This window comes from Balaenoptera ricei, chromosome 11 (assembly GCF_028023285.1).
Source record: "Balaenoptera ricei isolate mBalRic1 chromosome 11, mBalRic1.hap2, whole genome shotgun sequence".
Classification (NCBI taxonomy): Eukaryota; Metazoa; Chordata; class Mammalia; order Artiodactyla; family Balaenopteridae; genus Balaenoptera; species Balaenoptera ricei.
Window position 1 is genome coordinate 103793569 of NC_082649.1, and position 17207 is coordinate 103810775.

At 55.2% G+C, this 17207-nt stretch overlaps 1 protein-coding gene across 1 annotated transcript in view; it reads left to right on the top strand.

Moving 5' to 3' along the window:
• The first annotated feature begins 523 nt into the window (after positions 1–523).
• WNT7A (Wnt family member 7A) overlaps positions 524–17207 on the top strand; it is a 68055-nt gene continuing 51371 nt past the window's right edge. The window contains exons 1-2 of the mRNA XM_059937739.1: positions 524–850; positions 5572–5798. Of these exons, the coding sequence (XP_059793722.1) occupies positions 780–850; positions 5572–5798 (298 nt within the window). The 5' untranslated portion in view covers positions 524–779. The remainder of the gene's footprint in view (positions 851–5571; positions 5799–17207) is intronic.

Genomic DNA, 17207 nt, shown 5'->3' on the forward strand with positions numbered 1-17207 from the left:
AATAGACGGGGGCGGGGAGGAATACTCTGAGCCAGTCGTCCCCGCTCCGCCAGTAGCCCTGCGGAAGGGGGCGCCCTCCCCTGAAGCTGGGCTGGAAGCCAAAGGGAGGGAGGAACCTGGGTGCGCCCTAACACCCCCCAGCTCCGAGCGCTCGGCCGGGCCTCGGGGACGGGGAGACAGGCCAGGGCTAGAGGGTTCTCGGCTGAGCCCCGATTCCCGCCAACCCGAGGGCAGTCCCTGCGCGTCCGCTCGCCCAGCAAATTTACGAGTTAGCGTCGGGTGGGGCCCCTCCGGACTCCCACTGCCCCGGACCCAGCTCGGCGCCCCGGAGCCGGGAGGGGGCGCCGCGGGAGCGCGTGGGGCAAGCGCGAGCGCGCTTGGAGCAGGCGGTCCTGTCCCGCGGGCGCGGGGGCGCGGGGCGGGCGCTCCGGGGAGGCGGGTGGGGGAGGGGCGGGGGAGGGACGGGAGAAAGGAGGGAGGGGCGGGGGCGGGCGGCTGCAGCGCCCCCGCACTCTCCGCGCCTCGCACACTTGCACCGGCCGCTCGCGCGCAGCCCGGCGTCGCCCCGTGCCGCGCTCGCTCCTCCCTCCCTCCTCCCGCTCCGTGGCTCCCGCGCTCCCGGCGAGGCTCAAGCGCCGAGCGCGCGGACGGGCGCACGACAGACGGCCCCGGGAAGCCTCGGCCCGCGCCTCCCGGGCGGGCTATGTTGATTGCCCCGCCAGGGCCGGCCCGCGGGATCAGCACAGCCCGGCCCGCGGCCCCGGCGGCCAGCGGGGACTATGAACCGGAAAGCGCGGCGCTGCCTGGGCCACCTCTTTCTCAGCCTGGGCATGGTCTACCTCCGGATCGGGTAAGGGCCGCTCGCACCTCCTGCACGCGCGTCCCGGCAAAGTTGGCGTGGCTCGGGGAGGGGTTGCGCCGCCCGCGAGCCGCCGCCGGCCGCCAACTTCCTTGGCTCCTCAGAGAGGCCGGGTGGGCGCGGTGCGGGAGCGGTGGGCGCACAAAGGCCCCCCTCGGGCGGGAGCCCCAGGGGGCGCGCACAGCTCCAGAGACACGGGCAAGGGGGACCGGCCGTCCTGAGAACGCCTGAGGCTGGAAGCCCCCCAAACCAAGGACAGCCAGTAGGGACGCTCCAGCTTGGGGGACTCTGAAGAGGGCTAGCCGCTGCAAAGGTCAGCGTCTCCCAGGGTCCCTTCAGACCAGGGATGGGAACAGCAGGTCCAGCGGGAACACCCAGCCAGGACCACAGCCGCTCGCAGGGACCTCAGCCCCCAGAGCCCGAAAGGAACTCTGTACACAGAGGCGCGGGCACAGCCGCTCCTAGTACAGGGCAGTCCCCGGGCGGCAGGCGGGGCCGGTCCGTGAACAGGGAACAGGTACCCGGAGGGAGGGACGTTCGCTGGCAAAAACACAAACCGCTGCTCAGAGCCTTGGCACCACCCGGTTTCCAAGGACCCTCAGACTCCCGGAACCCCATCCCAGGCGAAGGGGACAGCGCCAACCACCCTAACAGACGCACACAAAGGTAGAACTAGAGATGGCCCGAGACACCCAGGGAGACAAGCTCGCGGAGCCAGCGCCAGAGAGAGGCGGGACACCCCGCCCCCTAAAACTGGGCACCCGAGGCGGCCGGCTCGCCCGCGGAGCAGCCCTCCCAGCCTCACCCCAGTCTTTCTAGGAGGTGGGGCCGGGGCGGCGCGCTGGCTGGAAGGTGGGAGGGGGCGGCTCGGGACGCGTCTTGGAGCTGCATTTGCACGGCTAGTCACCCTTTGTACTTCGGAGATAATGCGCGTGAAGCACAGGAGGTGGGGGCGGGGGCTTTAGGGATGGGTAGAGGTTCTGACGCTCAAGGGCCACCTTGGCAGGTTTCACGCAACCTGCTCCCCCAGCTCCGCTCGGGGAGAGGTCGGACTGCAGGGGCGGCGGCGATGGTGTGTGTGTGGTGGATCCTTTGTGTTTTGTCACTACCACTCCCCCGCTTCCCCACCCCGCGGCTCTGGCGCGGGGATTTCTCAAGTTGACCGGCCGTGGCGGCCAGCAGGTGCGCACAGAGCGGACCAAGCGGCTGCCAGCCCTGACCGCGGGCGGAGAGGCGGCTGCGAGGCTCGCGCGCTGCCTGCCTGCCGGTGTGTTTTAAGTGTTATTGATTCGCCCGCATCTGGGTGGCTTTTCTTTTTTTCCCCTGCTTTAATCTTCATCTTGGCCCGCGCCCCGCCGTCCCGCGCGCATCCAGCATCCAGGAAGCCGGTCGGGCTGATTGGCGCTGGCCGCGTGCAGCTTTATCTCCTTTTTAATTAGAAACGGGGCGGAGGGGCCCGGGAGGGGAGAGAGAAAGGGAAAACAACAGAAAATAACCTCCCCTGGCCGCCCCGCCCGCCCGACCTCCCGCCGGCGGCGCCGAGACCTCATAGTCCCCGCAGGGGCCCAGCTGCTCGGAGGGAGGGCGCCGGCCTTCCGCCCCGCTGCCGCCCTTTGGGGTGGGGAGAGGGCCAGGTCGGGAGGGGTTGCAGGGTGGTTTGGGGCCAGGCCCTGCTGCTGCTCTCTGTACCTCGGGTTATCCATCTGTAAAATGGGCATGGGAGGCCTTTCGGTTCCTCGGATGGATGGCGGGGCACCCGTGGTATTCTTATTTTATTTGGATAGTTCAAGTGACTCAAGCACTAGCCTTTTTGTAACAATCAGATGCAATAATAATAACTACTACAGCAGCTCATTTATTGAGTACTGACTGTGTGCCTGACACCTTCGGAGCACTTCCCATGTTTTCACACATTTAATTTTTCAGCAGCCCTATGAGGTGAGGTCCAGTTAATATCCTCATTTTAGCGATGGGAAAACTGAAGTACAGAGAGGGGATGTAACTTGCCCAAGGTCACACAGCTACTAGGTGAAGGAAGCTTAGATGGCACCCTAGACCTGAGCTCTTAGCTGCGAGACTATGGTGCCTGTGCATTTTTTACCCCAATATATAGTTTCACTCTCTGCCAGTGTAGGCATTTCCTGGTGGTCAACTACGTGTCGAGAGGTTCCTCCTGACTTGTGGCCAGAACGTCTCCACTTGACCTCTTTCTGTGCTGCGTCTTCCTGAAACATTTCAAACATCCTAGCTCCGTGTTAGACTCTCTTTGAGTGGCTGAGACGAATGACCGAGAGCTCTTGCTAGGGTCCTGTTTTAGTTCCAACACCTGCTAGCCTCCAGGCCTCAACCTCGGTGAGCCTCGGTTCTCAGCTACGCAAAGTGGATATGTGAAATGGAGATTGTGATTCCTGCCCAATAGGGCTGTTTAGAAAGGCTGAGTGGTCTAGAGTTAGTGGCAGCACCTGCCATACTGCCTTTGCATATAATAGGGATGCTGCAGAAGTTCCCGGATGCATTCAAGGCATAACTGGGGGCACCTGCTGTGTAATAGGCACTCACCCTGACTGACATTTTTGAAGCTCCACAATCCATTTAGTGAGCCAGCAGACAGCCTCCCTGTCCTCAAGGAGCTGATGGTCTAATGAGGAAGACAGGTGATAAGCACACAGGTTAAAAACAAACACATACATTAAAACATTTCAGAAGACCATGAGTAATCAAGAGTATTAAGTAAACAAAACAGAGATTGTGATGGAAAGTTAGGAAGGATGGGGTGGAGAGGCAGGTTCCCTTAGGTGGGATGGTCAGGGAGGTGACCCTTGAGGTCACTTGGACGATGGCAAGAAGCCAACCGTGTGAAGGTCAGGGGGTGAGAGAGCTTCCAGGGAGAGGGACCAGCAAGGATCGAGGGCCCGAGGCAGGAAGAGGGCTGGTGTGTGGCAGCAGTGGCAGTTATGTGCTTCGAGAAGAGTGGGGTCACCTCAGCTCTTGTGGTGTTGGTCAGGGGACCCTCGCCTTGAGAAATCCCAATTCCAGAACAAGTTTCCACAGCTGAGCCTGGACTGGAAAGACGAGGCACTTAGCCCAGCAGCTGACCATGGCCCATGTAAAATGGGAGCTCATTATTATAACCAGAGTGAGGTCTTCTCTTTCAAAGGATGCTTGATGACCTTTAAAGGATTATACAAAAGGAAGCTCCAGACAAGTGGACCATCTTTGTGTAAAGGGAGGGCTAGCTGCATTGTCAGGGCTACCACTGGAGCCTCTTTGGGGTTATCTTGATATTAGGAAATGGGCCCACCCTCAGGCCAGATACCCACGAGTCACACTGACGCCTCTCTTTCCCTTGTACCCTTCCCCAGCCCTCCCATCGGCTCCACCTCATCCATCAGCGAGCTGGGTCATCTCCATCTGCAGCCGCCCCCACTACGGCCACCAAGGCCAAGCCACCTCTGGCCTGCCCACTCTCCCTGCTCTTGTTCTGGAGCCCCGCAGTCCTCTCCCCCGTGGGGCTGGAGGGATGGGATCCTGTCAGTAACCTGCTTCCAGCCCTTCAGTGCTTCTTGATGTACCGAGAAAGATCAGCCCTGAGCCGTCTCCTCTCCCCAGAACCCCCCCCTCCCACCGAGCCCTGGTTCTGCATTGGGTTCTGTGGGTTCTTTCTGTTCCTTGGCGATCCCAAGCTTGTTCCCTTCCCAGGACTTTGCATCTTCTGTTCCCTCTGCCCAGAATACTCTTCCCCAGACCTTCCCATGGCTGGTTCCTGACCATTCAGGTCTCTGCTGCACTGTTACCTCCTCAGGGAGGCCCTCCTTGACCACTCATGCTAAAGCGGCCCCTCTCCCTTCCCTCCCAGACCCACCACTACTTGTTATCACAGCATCTTCATTTATTTTCTTTGTAGTGCATGTCACTGAATGTTGTGTTCTGTTCATTTGAGACATTTGCATGGTCTCCCTCCATAGTCCCTAGAAGGCAGGGCCTTGCCTGTCTCCCAGCATGGTGCCCGGGAGCCTGGTGCCCTGACAGGTGCCTAGTATGTACCTGTGAGTGAGTTGGGAAGACAGGAACCTCGCTGCGATAGTCATAAGCGTCGTCTAGGCCAGTTATGCCTGGAGTGGGATACACACATTCCATTGGCATGCAGGAAGGAAATACTACAACTTTTATTCACAGTTGCTTTTTAAAGATTTTTTAAAAATAAAACATATACATACATACATAATGTTGTACATATATAACATGTCTGAAGAGTTTCTTTAATCAACATCTGTGCACCCATCCCCCTTTCAGAGGCAACCGCTACGTGAAACTTGGTGGTTACCTTCGCAGTTTTACCACACAGAGATGACCCCTAAACAGTGCAGTTCCATTTTGCATGATTTTAAACTTCATCTCAATTGAATTCGCCCATAGATGCAAAGGCAACTGGCTTAGTTCATTTGACAGTATGTTTGTGACACACATCATCTTTCTCTGTGTCTAAAAAAGAAATTAAGCCTCACTAACATTGAATATACACATGGTACAAGTACCGATGGGAATTATAAATGAGTGAATGTGGATTGGGGATGCAGTATCAGAAAAGTTGAGAGACCCGTGCTGGGAGCAGTGGCAGGGGGAGGGCAGGGCTGGACACCTAGGGAGGGCCTGTAGGTGTGCCCCCCACCTTGCTGGCCTAACGCTCCGTCTCTCTGTGTCCCCTGCTCCAGTGGCTTCTCCTCGGTGGTAGCTCTGGGCGCGAGCATCATCTGTAACAAGATCCCAGGCCTGGCTCCCAGACAGCGGGCGATCTGCCAGAGCCGGCCCGACGCCATCATCGTCATAGGAGAAGGCTCGCAAATGGGCCTGGACGAGTGTCAGTTTCAGTTCCGCAATGGCCGCTGGAACTGCTCGGCGCTGGGGGAGCGCACCGTCTTCGGAAAGGAGCTCAAAGTGGGTATGTGCTCACCCAGACACCCCAAGCGGGGTCTTATAAACTATGGGGAGACCAAAATGCCTCGGAAGAGCTCTGGGACCCCGTTCTCTGCCGCAGGCTGGAACGCCCTAGATGTGGGATCCTGCAGGTGCCACAGCTTGAATTTAGGTCTGCTGATGAGGGTCAGCTCTCCGATTGGAATCCACCACCAACTGTTCCCAGTAGAGTCGCACACCAGCAGCCAGTGGCCCAAATGCTAACTGGCTGATACAGCACTGATACTGTTTTTTAAATTGAAGCCCAAATTTAAAAACTATCTGTTTCACCTAAAAATATGAACTTCTGGCTTCTTTTGAAAAATTGGCAGATCTACGGATAGCTTACACCTGTGCTCACTTAGTCATAATGGGCTGCAGCTGAGAACACGGCGCCCTTTAGGTGGAGCCTGGGCAGGCCATTCACTGCCACAGTCCCCACCCTTCTGCATTGCCACTCAATCCCCTTGTATGACTTGCCTGGCCACTGTGGGCATTTGAATTTCCAGCCCCTGTTTTATGGGAATGGTGTGTCGTGCACATATACACATACAGACACGCACACAGAGTGTTGGGCCACACATTTGGTTTCCAAAGCAATTGTGAGAAAAGCCTGGTGGAAAGGGCACGGGAACAATGTTGGTTGCCAGGAGGCCCCCGGTCGATGTGGGGAAGGCCATGTTGTGTGTCTTCTCGCTTGTGTGCGTCTGGACTGGGGGGCCAGGAACCCTGCAGCCTCACTGCTGAACCGAGCAGTGAACTTCCCTGAAAGTCGGGTCAGCCTCAGGTCCCTCGGCTGCAGTGGTTCACCCAGGCTGCTCGACTGCTCACAGGGCACCCCTGGGTTCTCTGTCTCCTTCAGCCCCGACACCAGCAAATCCAGTTCATGTTGAAAAGATCCACCCCAAGTCTGGCCACTGGTCCATGCCCTCACTCCCTCCCCCTCGGGTCACACAGGTGGCACCTCCCAGCCTCCATCTGCCCCCGGCCATCCTGCAAACTCTCCTGCGGGCAGGGTTGTCCTTTGTAAATGGAAATCAGATCCTGTCATTTCCCTGTTAACCTCCTTGGGAGGCTGCCCCTGGCCTCAGAATGAAATCCCAACTGCTCACTGGCCCGCCGCTGCCCTCTGTCCTCATCCGCTCCCATCTTCCTGACCCCCTTGCCCACCCAGCCTCATCCTGTTTCCCAAGCACACGGCACTGGGTCCTGCTTGGGGGCCTCGGCTCCACGCATTCCTTCTGCCTGGTATCATCCCCCACCATCCTGCACCCCTTCCCTTGTGGTCGCTATGGTTTTCCTGCCTTCTCCTGCTCACACCCATGCCCCCTGTTTCTGGGACCCAGGCCTGGGCTCAGGCATTATTTTGAGCTGTGTCTTTGCTGACATATGAGATGTTACATATGGGGAAACTGAGGCTCAGGGGGACTTGCCGAAGGTCAGCAAAAAGTGAGTGGCAGTGTCTCCTAGGACTGGGCTGATCCCAGTATCACTCGCAATCTTGGAGTAGCTAGCCCGTTGGTGGCATTGTAATAATGCCTGCCAGGGTGCAACAGGAGGGCTCCAGTGCAGGGAGCCCTGGGATGAAAGAGTCCCTGCTGTCCAGAAGTCCCCAGCTGCCCAGAGTTGTAGGATTGAGGGATCCGTTGCAGGCTGAGGCGGGGGAATACTGCCAGTATGCACCACCAGTTTATTTATTTATTAAAAAAAAATTTTTTTTAATTTATTTATTTAATTTATTTATTTTTGGCTGCATTGGGTCTTTGTTGCTGCGCGTGGGCTTTCTCTAGTTGCGGCGAGCGGGGGCTACTTGTCGTTTCAGTGCGTGGGCTTCTCATTGTCATGGCTTCTCTTGTTGCAGAGCACGGGCTCTAGGCACGTGGGCTTCAGTAGTTGTGGCTCGTGGGCTCAGTAGTTGTGGCTCGTGGGCTCTAGAGGGCAGGCTCAGTAGTTGTGGCGCACGGGCTTAGTTGCTCTGTGGCATGTGGGATCTTCCCAGAGCAGGGCTCGAACCCGTGTCCCCTGCATTGGCAGGTGGATTCTTAACCACTGCGCCACCAGGGAAGCCCCCACCAGTTTATAATACCAGTATACACCGAGCAGGAGCAGAGGCCTGGGGCAAGGAGCATTCTTTAAGAGCAGGACGTGGGTAGGATGGCCTCAGGGGATTTAAGCAAACAGAGGCGCCAAGAAAACCCCTGGGATTGCGATGCTAGAGCAGCAGGCCTGTGGGACCTGGAAGGGAGTGGGAGCCAGAGCCTGGAGGTGTGTGGGGTCAGGGCTCGCAGTTTCGATTTCTAGGTGGTAGGAGATATCGGGGAACTTTGAGCAGGGGCATGACTGCCAAAGTAAGGCTGCACCATATGAAATTGCCACAAGTCAGTGGTTTTATGCCCACAGAAATAGCAATATTATATGATTCAATCTAATGGGAATTCTGGAAGAGTCATTAAAGAGTGGTTACAGAATTCATTCATTCACTCACTCATGCGTTCACCAAAAATTTCTTGAGCGCTCTCTGTGGCTGGAGGCTGCCCTTTCAGCCTCTGTGGTCAGGGAAGGCCTCTGGATTTGTGAGGGAGGTATCTGGGGGAAGACAAAAGGGACGGCAGGTGCAAAGGCCCTGAGGCAGGAATGTGCTTGGTGGTTTGACAAACAGCACGGAGGCTGGCGTGGCTGGAGTACAGAGAGGCTCAGAGGTCAGAGAAGAAGCCAGGAGGCAGACAGTGTGGCACCTGTCAGGCCAAGTCCGGGGTTTGGATTTTCCTCTGGTGAGTGGAGGGGCAAGTGTGGGATTGTGGAGTCTGGTCCAGTCTTCCAGGCAGGAGGTGGCAAAGTGGTAGCAGTGGAGACCCGCTTTGGCCGTGAGCTGCCAGGATAGAGAGAGACTGACAATCTGGAGGCTGGTTAGGAAGGAGTTACCCTGGTCTGGGCTTCTCAGGTGGTGACAGTGGGAGCAGAGGAAGGGGAGGTCAAGATGAGACCCCTGCGAGTCTGAGGAGTCACTTCCCCTCTGAGCCTTGGTTTCCTCGTGTGTAAACAGGCTTCCTGCTCCAGGACAGCAAGAAGCAAGCCTCAGATTTATGCTTTCCAGGCTCTTCAACACTGCTCTGCCCTCATGGGATTGCCTCTTTCTGGGAATGACCAGCCAACTAGGGCTGCCTTGTAGGGGTGAGGGATCAGGAGTGTAGTCTTTGGGCACTCGGGCCATCAGGTCGACACTCTGGACGCAGGACACATCACCGGCCTTTGCAGAGACTTCCCAGAAGCTCCACCCCACACTTCTGCCTACTTCCCATTGGCCAGGACCTAGTCACGTGACACACCTAGCTGCAAGGGAATCTGGGAAATGTAGTCTTTTTTTTTTTTTTTCCCGAGCAGCTGTGAGATAAGCTAAGGGTCTGTGACAGAGAAGGAAGGAGGAGATTGACATTGGGGGGGGGGGCAGCAGCCCTTCATGGGTTCTTCATCCCGTGCTGAGACCCAAAGGCTCACCCTTCTCCGCCTCCTCACACCCAGTCCGGTCCCTGCTCTGCCTATGTTTCTGTCTCCCCTCCTGAATGTCCTCGATTTTACTGCTTAGATCTGAGGAGAGGGCCCCAGGGCAGGACCAGGCAAGGTCCTAGTGGATGCTGGAAACCGAAACCCAACTCAAGCTGCCTCAGGCGGGAAGGGGAATTGTGCATCCTCAGGAACTGAAGGTCGGGGTGCCGACTTGGGGAGCCCTGGGACGTGAGCTGGCATCAGCTTCCTCTGGGGCAGAAAGGTGTCTGTCGGGGGGGTCAACCTGCAGGCTCAGGTCCTGCAGGAAAGAGCCTGACCTTTCTGTGGAAGTGCCTGCAAGAGCCCTGGAGCTCACTCTGATTGGATCTGGGGCCTGACTTCTGGGCGTGTGTCCATCCCAAACCATCACAGGGACCACTGACAATAGGGCTGTTGTTGTCCAGGCCTGGGAGCCACACCTGCACCATCTCCCAGGGAGGGGGACTATTTGTGGGGCTTTCAGGCAGCTTGGGCGGCCGGAATGAGGACCGACCGCAGGCTGGGCGACTTCCACACACAGTCCTGGGGGCTGAAGTCCAAGATCAAGGTGCTGGCAGGGTTGGCTTCTTCTGAGGCCCCTATGCTTGGTGTGTAGAGGGTCGCCTTCTTCCTGTGTCTTCATTTGGTCTTTCCTCTGTGCATGTGCCCTGATGTCTCTGTGTGTCCTAATCTCCTCTTCTAAGGACACCAGTCAGGTTGGAAGAGGGCTCACCCGAATGGCCTCATTTTAACTTAATCACCTCTTTAAAGGTCATACCTCCAAATACAGACACATTCTGAGGTACTGAGGGTTAGGGCTGGGCATATGAATTCGAGGGGGGTGGGGCGCACAATTCAGCCCATAACAAGCAGCCAGAGAGCAGCATGGTCTGCACTTTAGGGAAAAACATATGGGGTGTGGTGGGTGCTCGGAGGTGAGATTCCCAGGTGGAAAGAGCAGATTGGACCAGTGGAGATGGCCTTGGTCTGGGTCTTGAAGGGTGGGAAGAATTTCATGGGTCAGTGAATGGGATCCCAGGCAGAGGGTACATCAGGGCAAAGACGACGTGTGATTGCTAAGCGGATGGGGAGCGGGGGTCTGCAGCCTCAGGTGAGGTGACAGGCCGGCTCTCGAGGGTCTTAAATGCCGGGGATTATGTGACCCCACGACAAGTTTATCAACTGCTAACCAGGCTCAGTGCGGCCCTCGGGGACCCAAGAAGGCGTTCACCCCACTCCAGGTTTTTCCTTTTCTTAAATAAAACAATGAACTCCCCCTTGAATCCACCACCAGCATGACAATTAGAATAAGGACTGGTAGCTTGCACCCCTTGTGAACATCCCTCAGGCAACTCCTGCTTCCGCCTCCCAAGTCACACTTTCTCTATCCTGAATCTTGATGTCTAATTTATCCTACTGATATATTCCCCAGAAGTACATTATTTAGTTTGAGTTGTGTTTAATTTTACAGGGGAAAGGCATCCCACTATAGGCAGTCTTTTGGAATTTACTTCTTTCCCCACACTATTAACAAAGCTCATCTGTGTTGTTCCTCTTAGCTGTTGTTGATTCATTTCAGCTGTGGTGAATAGACCCCATCTGTGCACCCACGCCTTGGTTGAGGGGCGTCTGGGTTGTCTCTGAGCACCTGCTCTCACAGTGCCACCGCGGGCCTCCCTGTGCGCGTCTCCCGGGGCCCACGTGTGTGCTTCTCTGGGGTATATGCTGAGGAATGGAATTGCTGGTCGCAGGGTATGAGGATGGACCTCATTTCTGCAGTGACCGTGCCACGTGCCACTCCCCCAACCGGCAGTGTTGACCTACGGCCTCTCTAACCACACGGGACTGCCCAGACGTCTTCATTTTTGCCTGGGGGATGGGTGTAAAATGCTTTGTCACTGTCCTCTTGATTTACATTTCCCTGAGAAGTCTAGTGGTTGAAATCCCTTCCTGTGTTTACTGGCCGTGCAGGTTTACTCTTCTGAGAGTTGCCTATTCGTGCTTGTTGCCCGTTTTTCCATCCGGTTGTGTGTGGTCGTGTCACGGGTAGAAGAGCGAGGGCTGCATCAGGCGGGACCCCAGGGAGGGTGGGTCACGTGGGGCTTCACACCCCTGTCTTTCATCTTTTCGTGGAGGATCGCTGGGTGGGGGCCAGGAGCAGAGGCGGCCCTTCCTCATCCGTCACCTCATGGGTCTTCTCCATCCCCGAAAGGAGGCACGTCCACCTACAGCTCAGCTCGGCTCAGAGCCAGGTGGAGGCTGACCAAGTCACGTGGGTGTTCTGTGGCAAGACTGAGATGGCCGGCGAGTTCCCTGCTGCTGGAGGGGTTCTTGTTTGTGTGGTCCTGCCAGACGTGAGGTTCTTGAGGCCGCCGTGTGTTGGACAAGCTCGTTTTGTTGGTGGGCCCTGAGGCAGCCACGCGAGCACTGGCCTCCGAGTCACGCAGCCCACCTTGTCGGGTGGCAGCAGCATTCACAGGACGTAAGACCCTAGCACCTGGTGGGTTAGGGCCCTAAGAGGATGTCCCTTCACCCTTCCAGGAGGCCCACGTGCCTGTCTCCTATGAAGAGGAACTCAAGGAACTGGGGATGCTCCAGATTTTATTCCTGGTGCAGCAGGACAGGAAGATACGGAGTAGAAAGGGGAGAAGCTATTGGTCCCATTTCTAATCTGAGCTAATCATTTTGCTTCTACAAAGTGTATCCCCCAGTCTGTCCACTTCTCACCACCTCCCCCATCGCCTCCTGGTTCAAATCTCCATCTTCAGAGAGTTGTCACCCAACTCCATCAGCCCCCTAATGTACCCCCCCACCCCCTACCACCTGGCACCCAGCAAAGAATCTCCCCACGGTCGCTGTGACCACGGTGTCTCCCTGTGTGAAACCCTTCCTCTTGCTCTGAGAATAAAATGCCAACAGGTCCCCTGGTGCTTTGCTGACCTCCATGACCTGCATCCCGACCCCATCTCCACCCCAGCTCTGCCACCCTCTTCCCACCCTCACACGTGACTTAAGTCCTTCCCACCTCAGGGCCTTTGGCCCAGCTGGTCTGTCTGCCTGGATGCTCTCCCGTCCTTCCACCCTCGGCTCACATGGCAGCCCCTCACCAGGACCGCCTGTGTAGTGTAGACCATCCATTCTCCAGCTACCCCTCACCTTCCATGTTTTTCTCCTCATCACTTACTACTCCAGGGCACATTCTCTATTTATTTGCTCATTTGTGCCGCCCAGAATAACAGTTCAGCCCTGCAGTTACCTGCCGGTTCTCTTCCCAGCTTCCCCATTGCCTGGCTGTGGACCAGGACCAAACGGCAATGATAATATACCCATCTTGCAGGTGTGGGCAGCTGAGATTACTTACACCCCACGAGGCACCCAGGACGTGCTTCATAAATCACAGCTATGTTATTCTTGTGTCTCTCCAGCCAGAAGGGCTCAGTAGATGTGGTGCACCCCCGGGTACTGATGCAGACCCCCGCCCCAGCTCCTTCTGGAGCAGAGGTCAGAGCAGAAGGGCCACAGGGAGAAGCTGCTGAGCGATGGTGGGTAACCTGCACACCCCAGCATTATGCAGGCCTCCACCCAGATGCCACCTTCTCCAGGAGGCCTCCTTTGACCATCTGGCCAAGACAGCCTCCCCCGTAGGTCATGCTGTGCTGTTGTCTTTATAGCACTTACCACTTCCAGAAGTGACTTTGCATACTTTTGCAAGGCTGTGTGTGTCTGCCATCGGTCCCTGGCTGTGGGGAAGTCCATGGAGCCCGGACCTGTCAGTCGTCTTCTCTCTGTGACCCCCAGCACCTGGCCCATGGCCTGGCACACAGTAGATGCTCAGGAAACACATGGAGAGATGCTCGCCCCCCTGGCAGGCCAGCTCCTCTCTACCTTACACGCCCAGCTGCTCTGAGCCCTCCAGGGTCTTGTTAGTCTTCTGGCCCCAGGTCTGGGTGCACCGCACACATGGGAAGCGCTCTGTTCTCTTTGTTGAGTGAATGTTTTTCATTTCTGACCCAAAATACAAGACTGATCGTTCATTCCTGCATGTGATCATTTTGATCCATGTCAGGCCAGCATTCTGTTAGCTCTCCTCCCACATTTGTGTTGGCTTCAGATGGGATCAAATGTTGACTAGGTCAAGGCCTAGGGGAGATCCCCCCTCCATGGCGTGACTCAAGAGGACCTGTTCCCCAGTCTGTTCAGCGGAACACTGGTCTCTACCCCTCTCCAGCCCCACCCGCTGCTCTGGGGTAAAAAGGAGGGCTCCCTGGATGATAAATTTGGGAACTCAGCATGCTATACACCCTGCTTGAGAGAGAGCCAGTGTATTAAAGGCTCTGAAAAGTCCTGCAGACAAGAGAGTAGCTTGAGGAGGCTTCCCTGGAGGTCCACGCTCCTCTGACCTCAGACTCACTGACCATCTGGTGGAGCTGCTCTTCCAAGGCACCCACACCAGGAAACACTGCTCTGGAGACCCTCACAGATTGGCCATGCTCGTACTGTGGCTTTTGGACTAACCAGGGATCCACCAAAAGTATATTCACCCACCCCCAAGTCCGACATCCTTCCCCAAGGGCACAGCAGAGGCACGTTCCAGTATCTGATATGGACGTGGACGATGAGATCTATACGAGTCAGCGTCACTCTGCAAAGTCCCTGAAATTAGCCACAAAATTCAGAATACCTGGTTTTCTATACAAGTACAGGAAAACATTCACATGTGTGTATAACGTATATACAGTAATGCACCAAATACATAGAATGAAGATGCACCCTATCCAAAGTATTCATACACTATTTTTTTTAGTTCAATTTTTTTTTTTTTTAAAGATTCCACATATACATGAGATTATACAGTATTTGTCTTTCTGTGTCTGGCTTATCTCACTTAGCATAATGCCCTCAAGGTCCATCCATGTTGTCACAAATGGCAGGATTTCCTTCTTTTTTATTGGTGAATAATATTCCATTGTACGTATATACATATATATACACATATGCTTGTGTGTGTGTGTGTGTATCACATCATCTTTCTCCATGCATCTGTCGATGGGCTCAGGTTGTTTCCATGTCTTGGCTATTGTGAATAGTGCTGTGGTGAATGTGAGGATGCAAATATATTTTTGAGTTAGCATTTTCATTTTCTTTGGCTAAATACCCAGAAGTAGAATTGCTGTATGCTAGTTCTATTTTTAATTTTTTGAGGACTCTCCATATTCTTTTTCCATAATGGCTGCACCGATTTACATTCCCACACATACAGTATGTTAAATTTACTTTTCCCTGGGTGCATTTGGTTGAATTCATGTAAGTTAAGTGCTCATGGGACACCCCCCCGCCACCCACAGTGTGTCCACCCATTCATTCATTCATTCATTCATTCATTGGTCCCACAGATGTTTACTAGAATCTTCAGTGTGGTAAATGGCTGGTGAATCGGCCACAGGGTCTGCCCTCGGGGCGCTCACCGTCTGTTGGGGACAGACGCAGAGTCAGGGCTGAATGTGCTCTGAGGGGTCTGGTAGAAGAGCGGAGGGCACCGGCCAGGTGGCACTGGACTGGAGCGTGGAAGGCTGCCTGCAGGGTCACCTAAAATGGGCCGCCACAGCCCAGGAGAGGAAGGGTGTGGTGGGGATGGGCAGCCGCAGCAGGCTTGCAGGTGTGACCCAGCCAGAGCCGGGGATCCAGAGTGATCCGGGCACCGGCTCCAGGCAGGGGGGCAGGGAGGGCAGAAAGAGGCTGGAGAGAGTAGTGGAGGCAAATCCATCCCGCAGGGTTTGCCTGGGAGGGAAGCTGTCCGAAGAGTCTCTCTCCCCTGTCTCCGGGGAGAGACAGGGTGTGGGAAGACGATCAAATTCTTAGCACATATAGAAATTTGCTATGAGTCCAGCATTATTATCAACAAAGAAATGGTGATTTCCTGATGTGCGCTCCTGGGGACGGCTGCATTCTTTTTCAAATACTCACGACCTCCTGTTTGGTACTCCCCGGTGGAATTTTTCCAGGGAAGGGCACAGATGACCTAGGATTCAGGCCCTACGGGCCACCCTCCTCTGTCTACCAACTGGGGAACTTGGATGCATTTCTGGGCTTCTGCTCCTGTCCCGTTTCACCGCTTCTCCTCCCGAGTGGTCACTTCAGCAGCTCGCCCCTCTCCCTCGGGTGACCGGCTGGGCCCTGGATCCCAGGTCTGAGAATCCGTATGCCTCGCACAGTGGCTCCGTCTTTTCACCCGTCTCGGGCTGGGTGGGTGGATGGAGCACATGTCTGGTGAGCCGATGGCTGCTTGGAGGGATAATTTGAAGACCTTTCCGGTGAGAGACACAGAAGCAAGGGGCAGGCCAGCTCCACTTTCTCTCTGCCATTTCTTAACAATACGCCATCTTGCCGAAGCAAAAGACCTATTCTTTCCCTATTCTTGCTTAGAACGCAGCTAACAAAGGACTTTTTGTCTCGCGTGCATTTTTTTTTTTTTTTTTGCAAGCCTCAGTTCATCCTGGGTTTTAGCTCTCCTGACACCATTCTTTGAGATGAGTCTTTTGTTAGAATGTTCTCTTGCCAGCTTTCTTATGGTCGACAGACACACACTCACACACTCCCACGCCTTTACATGCACAGTCATTCATTCATTCAACTGTCGAGGCTTCGCAGATGAATAATCTGGGTCCTCACAACCTTGTGGGGAGAGACTGATCTTTCAATTCAACACAGAGTAAGGATGGCGAAGGTGCTGAGCCAAAAGCCGAGGAGGGGATGTCAGGAAGGCCCTCGGAGAGGGGACCCCGAGCTGTGTCTTGATGGAGACAGTTAACCAATGCCACCTCTAGTAAGAGCTGCTACGTACTGATCCCTTCCAGGTGTGGTCTTGGCTTGGTGGCTGGTGCCTTGGCTTGTTTCATCTTCCTAACGACTTTAGGAGGCAGATGCTTTATTATTCCCATTTTACAGAGGAGGAAACCGAGGCTTTGAGAGGTCAGTCAACTCACCTCTGGTCCTTCACCCCAAGGAAGTGGAGTCAGGGTGTCAACCCAGCTTGATTGGCCCCCCAGGGCCCTGCTCTGAAACCACTGAGCTACATGGCCTCTCACCAAGCCCGTGGGAGAGGAAGGGCATTTGCCGACTGAGGGAGCAGCGTGTGGAAAGGCTTGGAGGCGGGACGGCTTGGAGGAAGGAAGGAATGCCGTGAGCATTTTTTTTTGTAAAAGTATTTTGTTTATTAAATCAGAAAAAGAAAGATACAGTTTACATGATATCAGTCAATCATACGGCTACTTTGACTTACATTTTAATACACTCATGGTCCTATTTACTCCTCTGTACAAGTATTAAAAAAAAACTCAGGTATTTGAATAATCTTCTGTAAGTTGGTTGTTGACCCTTGGCGGGTGGCAGCAGTGCGCTCTGGCCTTCCTTGCTGGGAAGATATGCTTGGATAGAACGGAGGAGTGAGAGAAGGGCGGCGGCTGCGAGACCAGAGTCCATCTCTGTGGGCCTGTTACATCAGCCAGGCCCCGCCCAGACACGTGCCCCCTGCAGCCCCCGTTCTTCTGTCTCTTCATCCAGAGGCCCCCTAGCTCCTCTGCTCCAAGACAGCCAGATGTGGTATTCTGAGCCCAGAAGGGCTGTGAGTGTCATGCCATGGGGCTGGCAAAGGCAACCTTTTTCCGTCTGTGTATTTTCCAATTCATCATATATTTCAGCTGGTGTCACTGCAGATTGCTCACCCTCTGACCCATTGGCTTTAAATAGCAAAATAGAAAAAAATACAATGCACTTTGTGGTTTCCAGTAAGATACCGTAAATACACCCAGATAATATTCCGGTGCAAACCATTTGCAGTGGCTGCACAGGGCGGTGGAATGGAATCTTTCAGGCA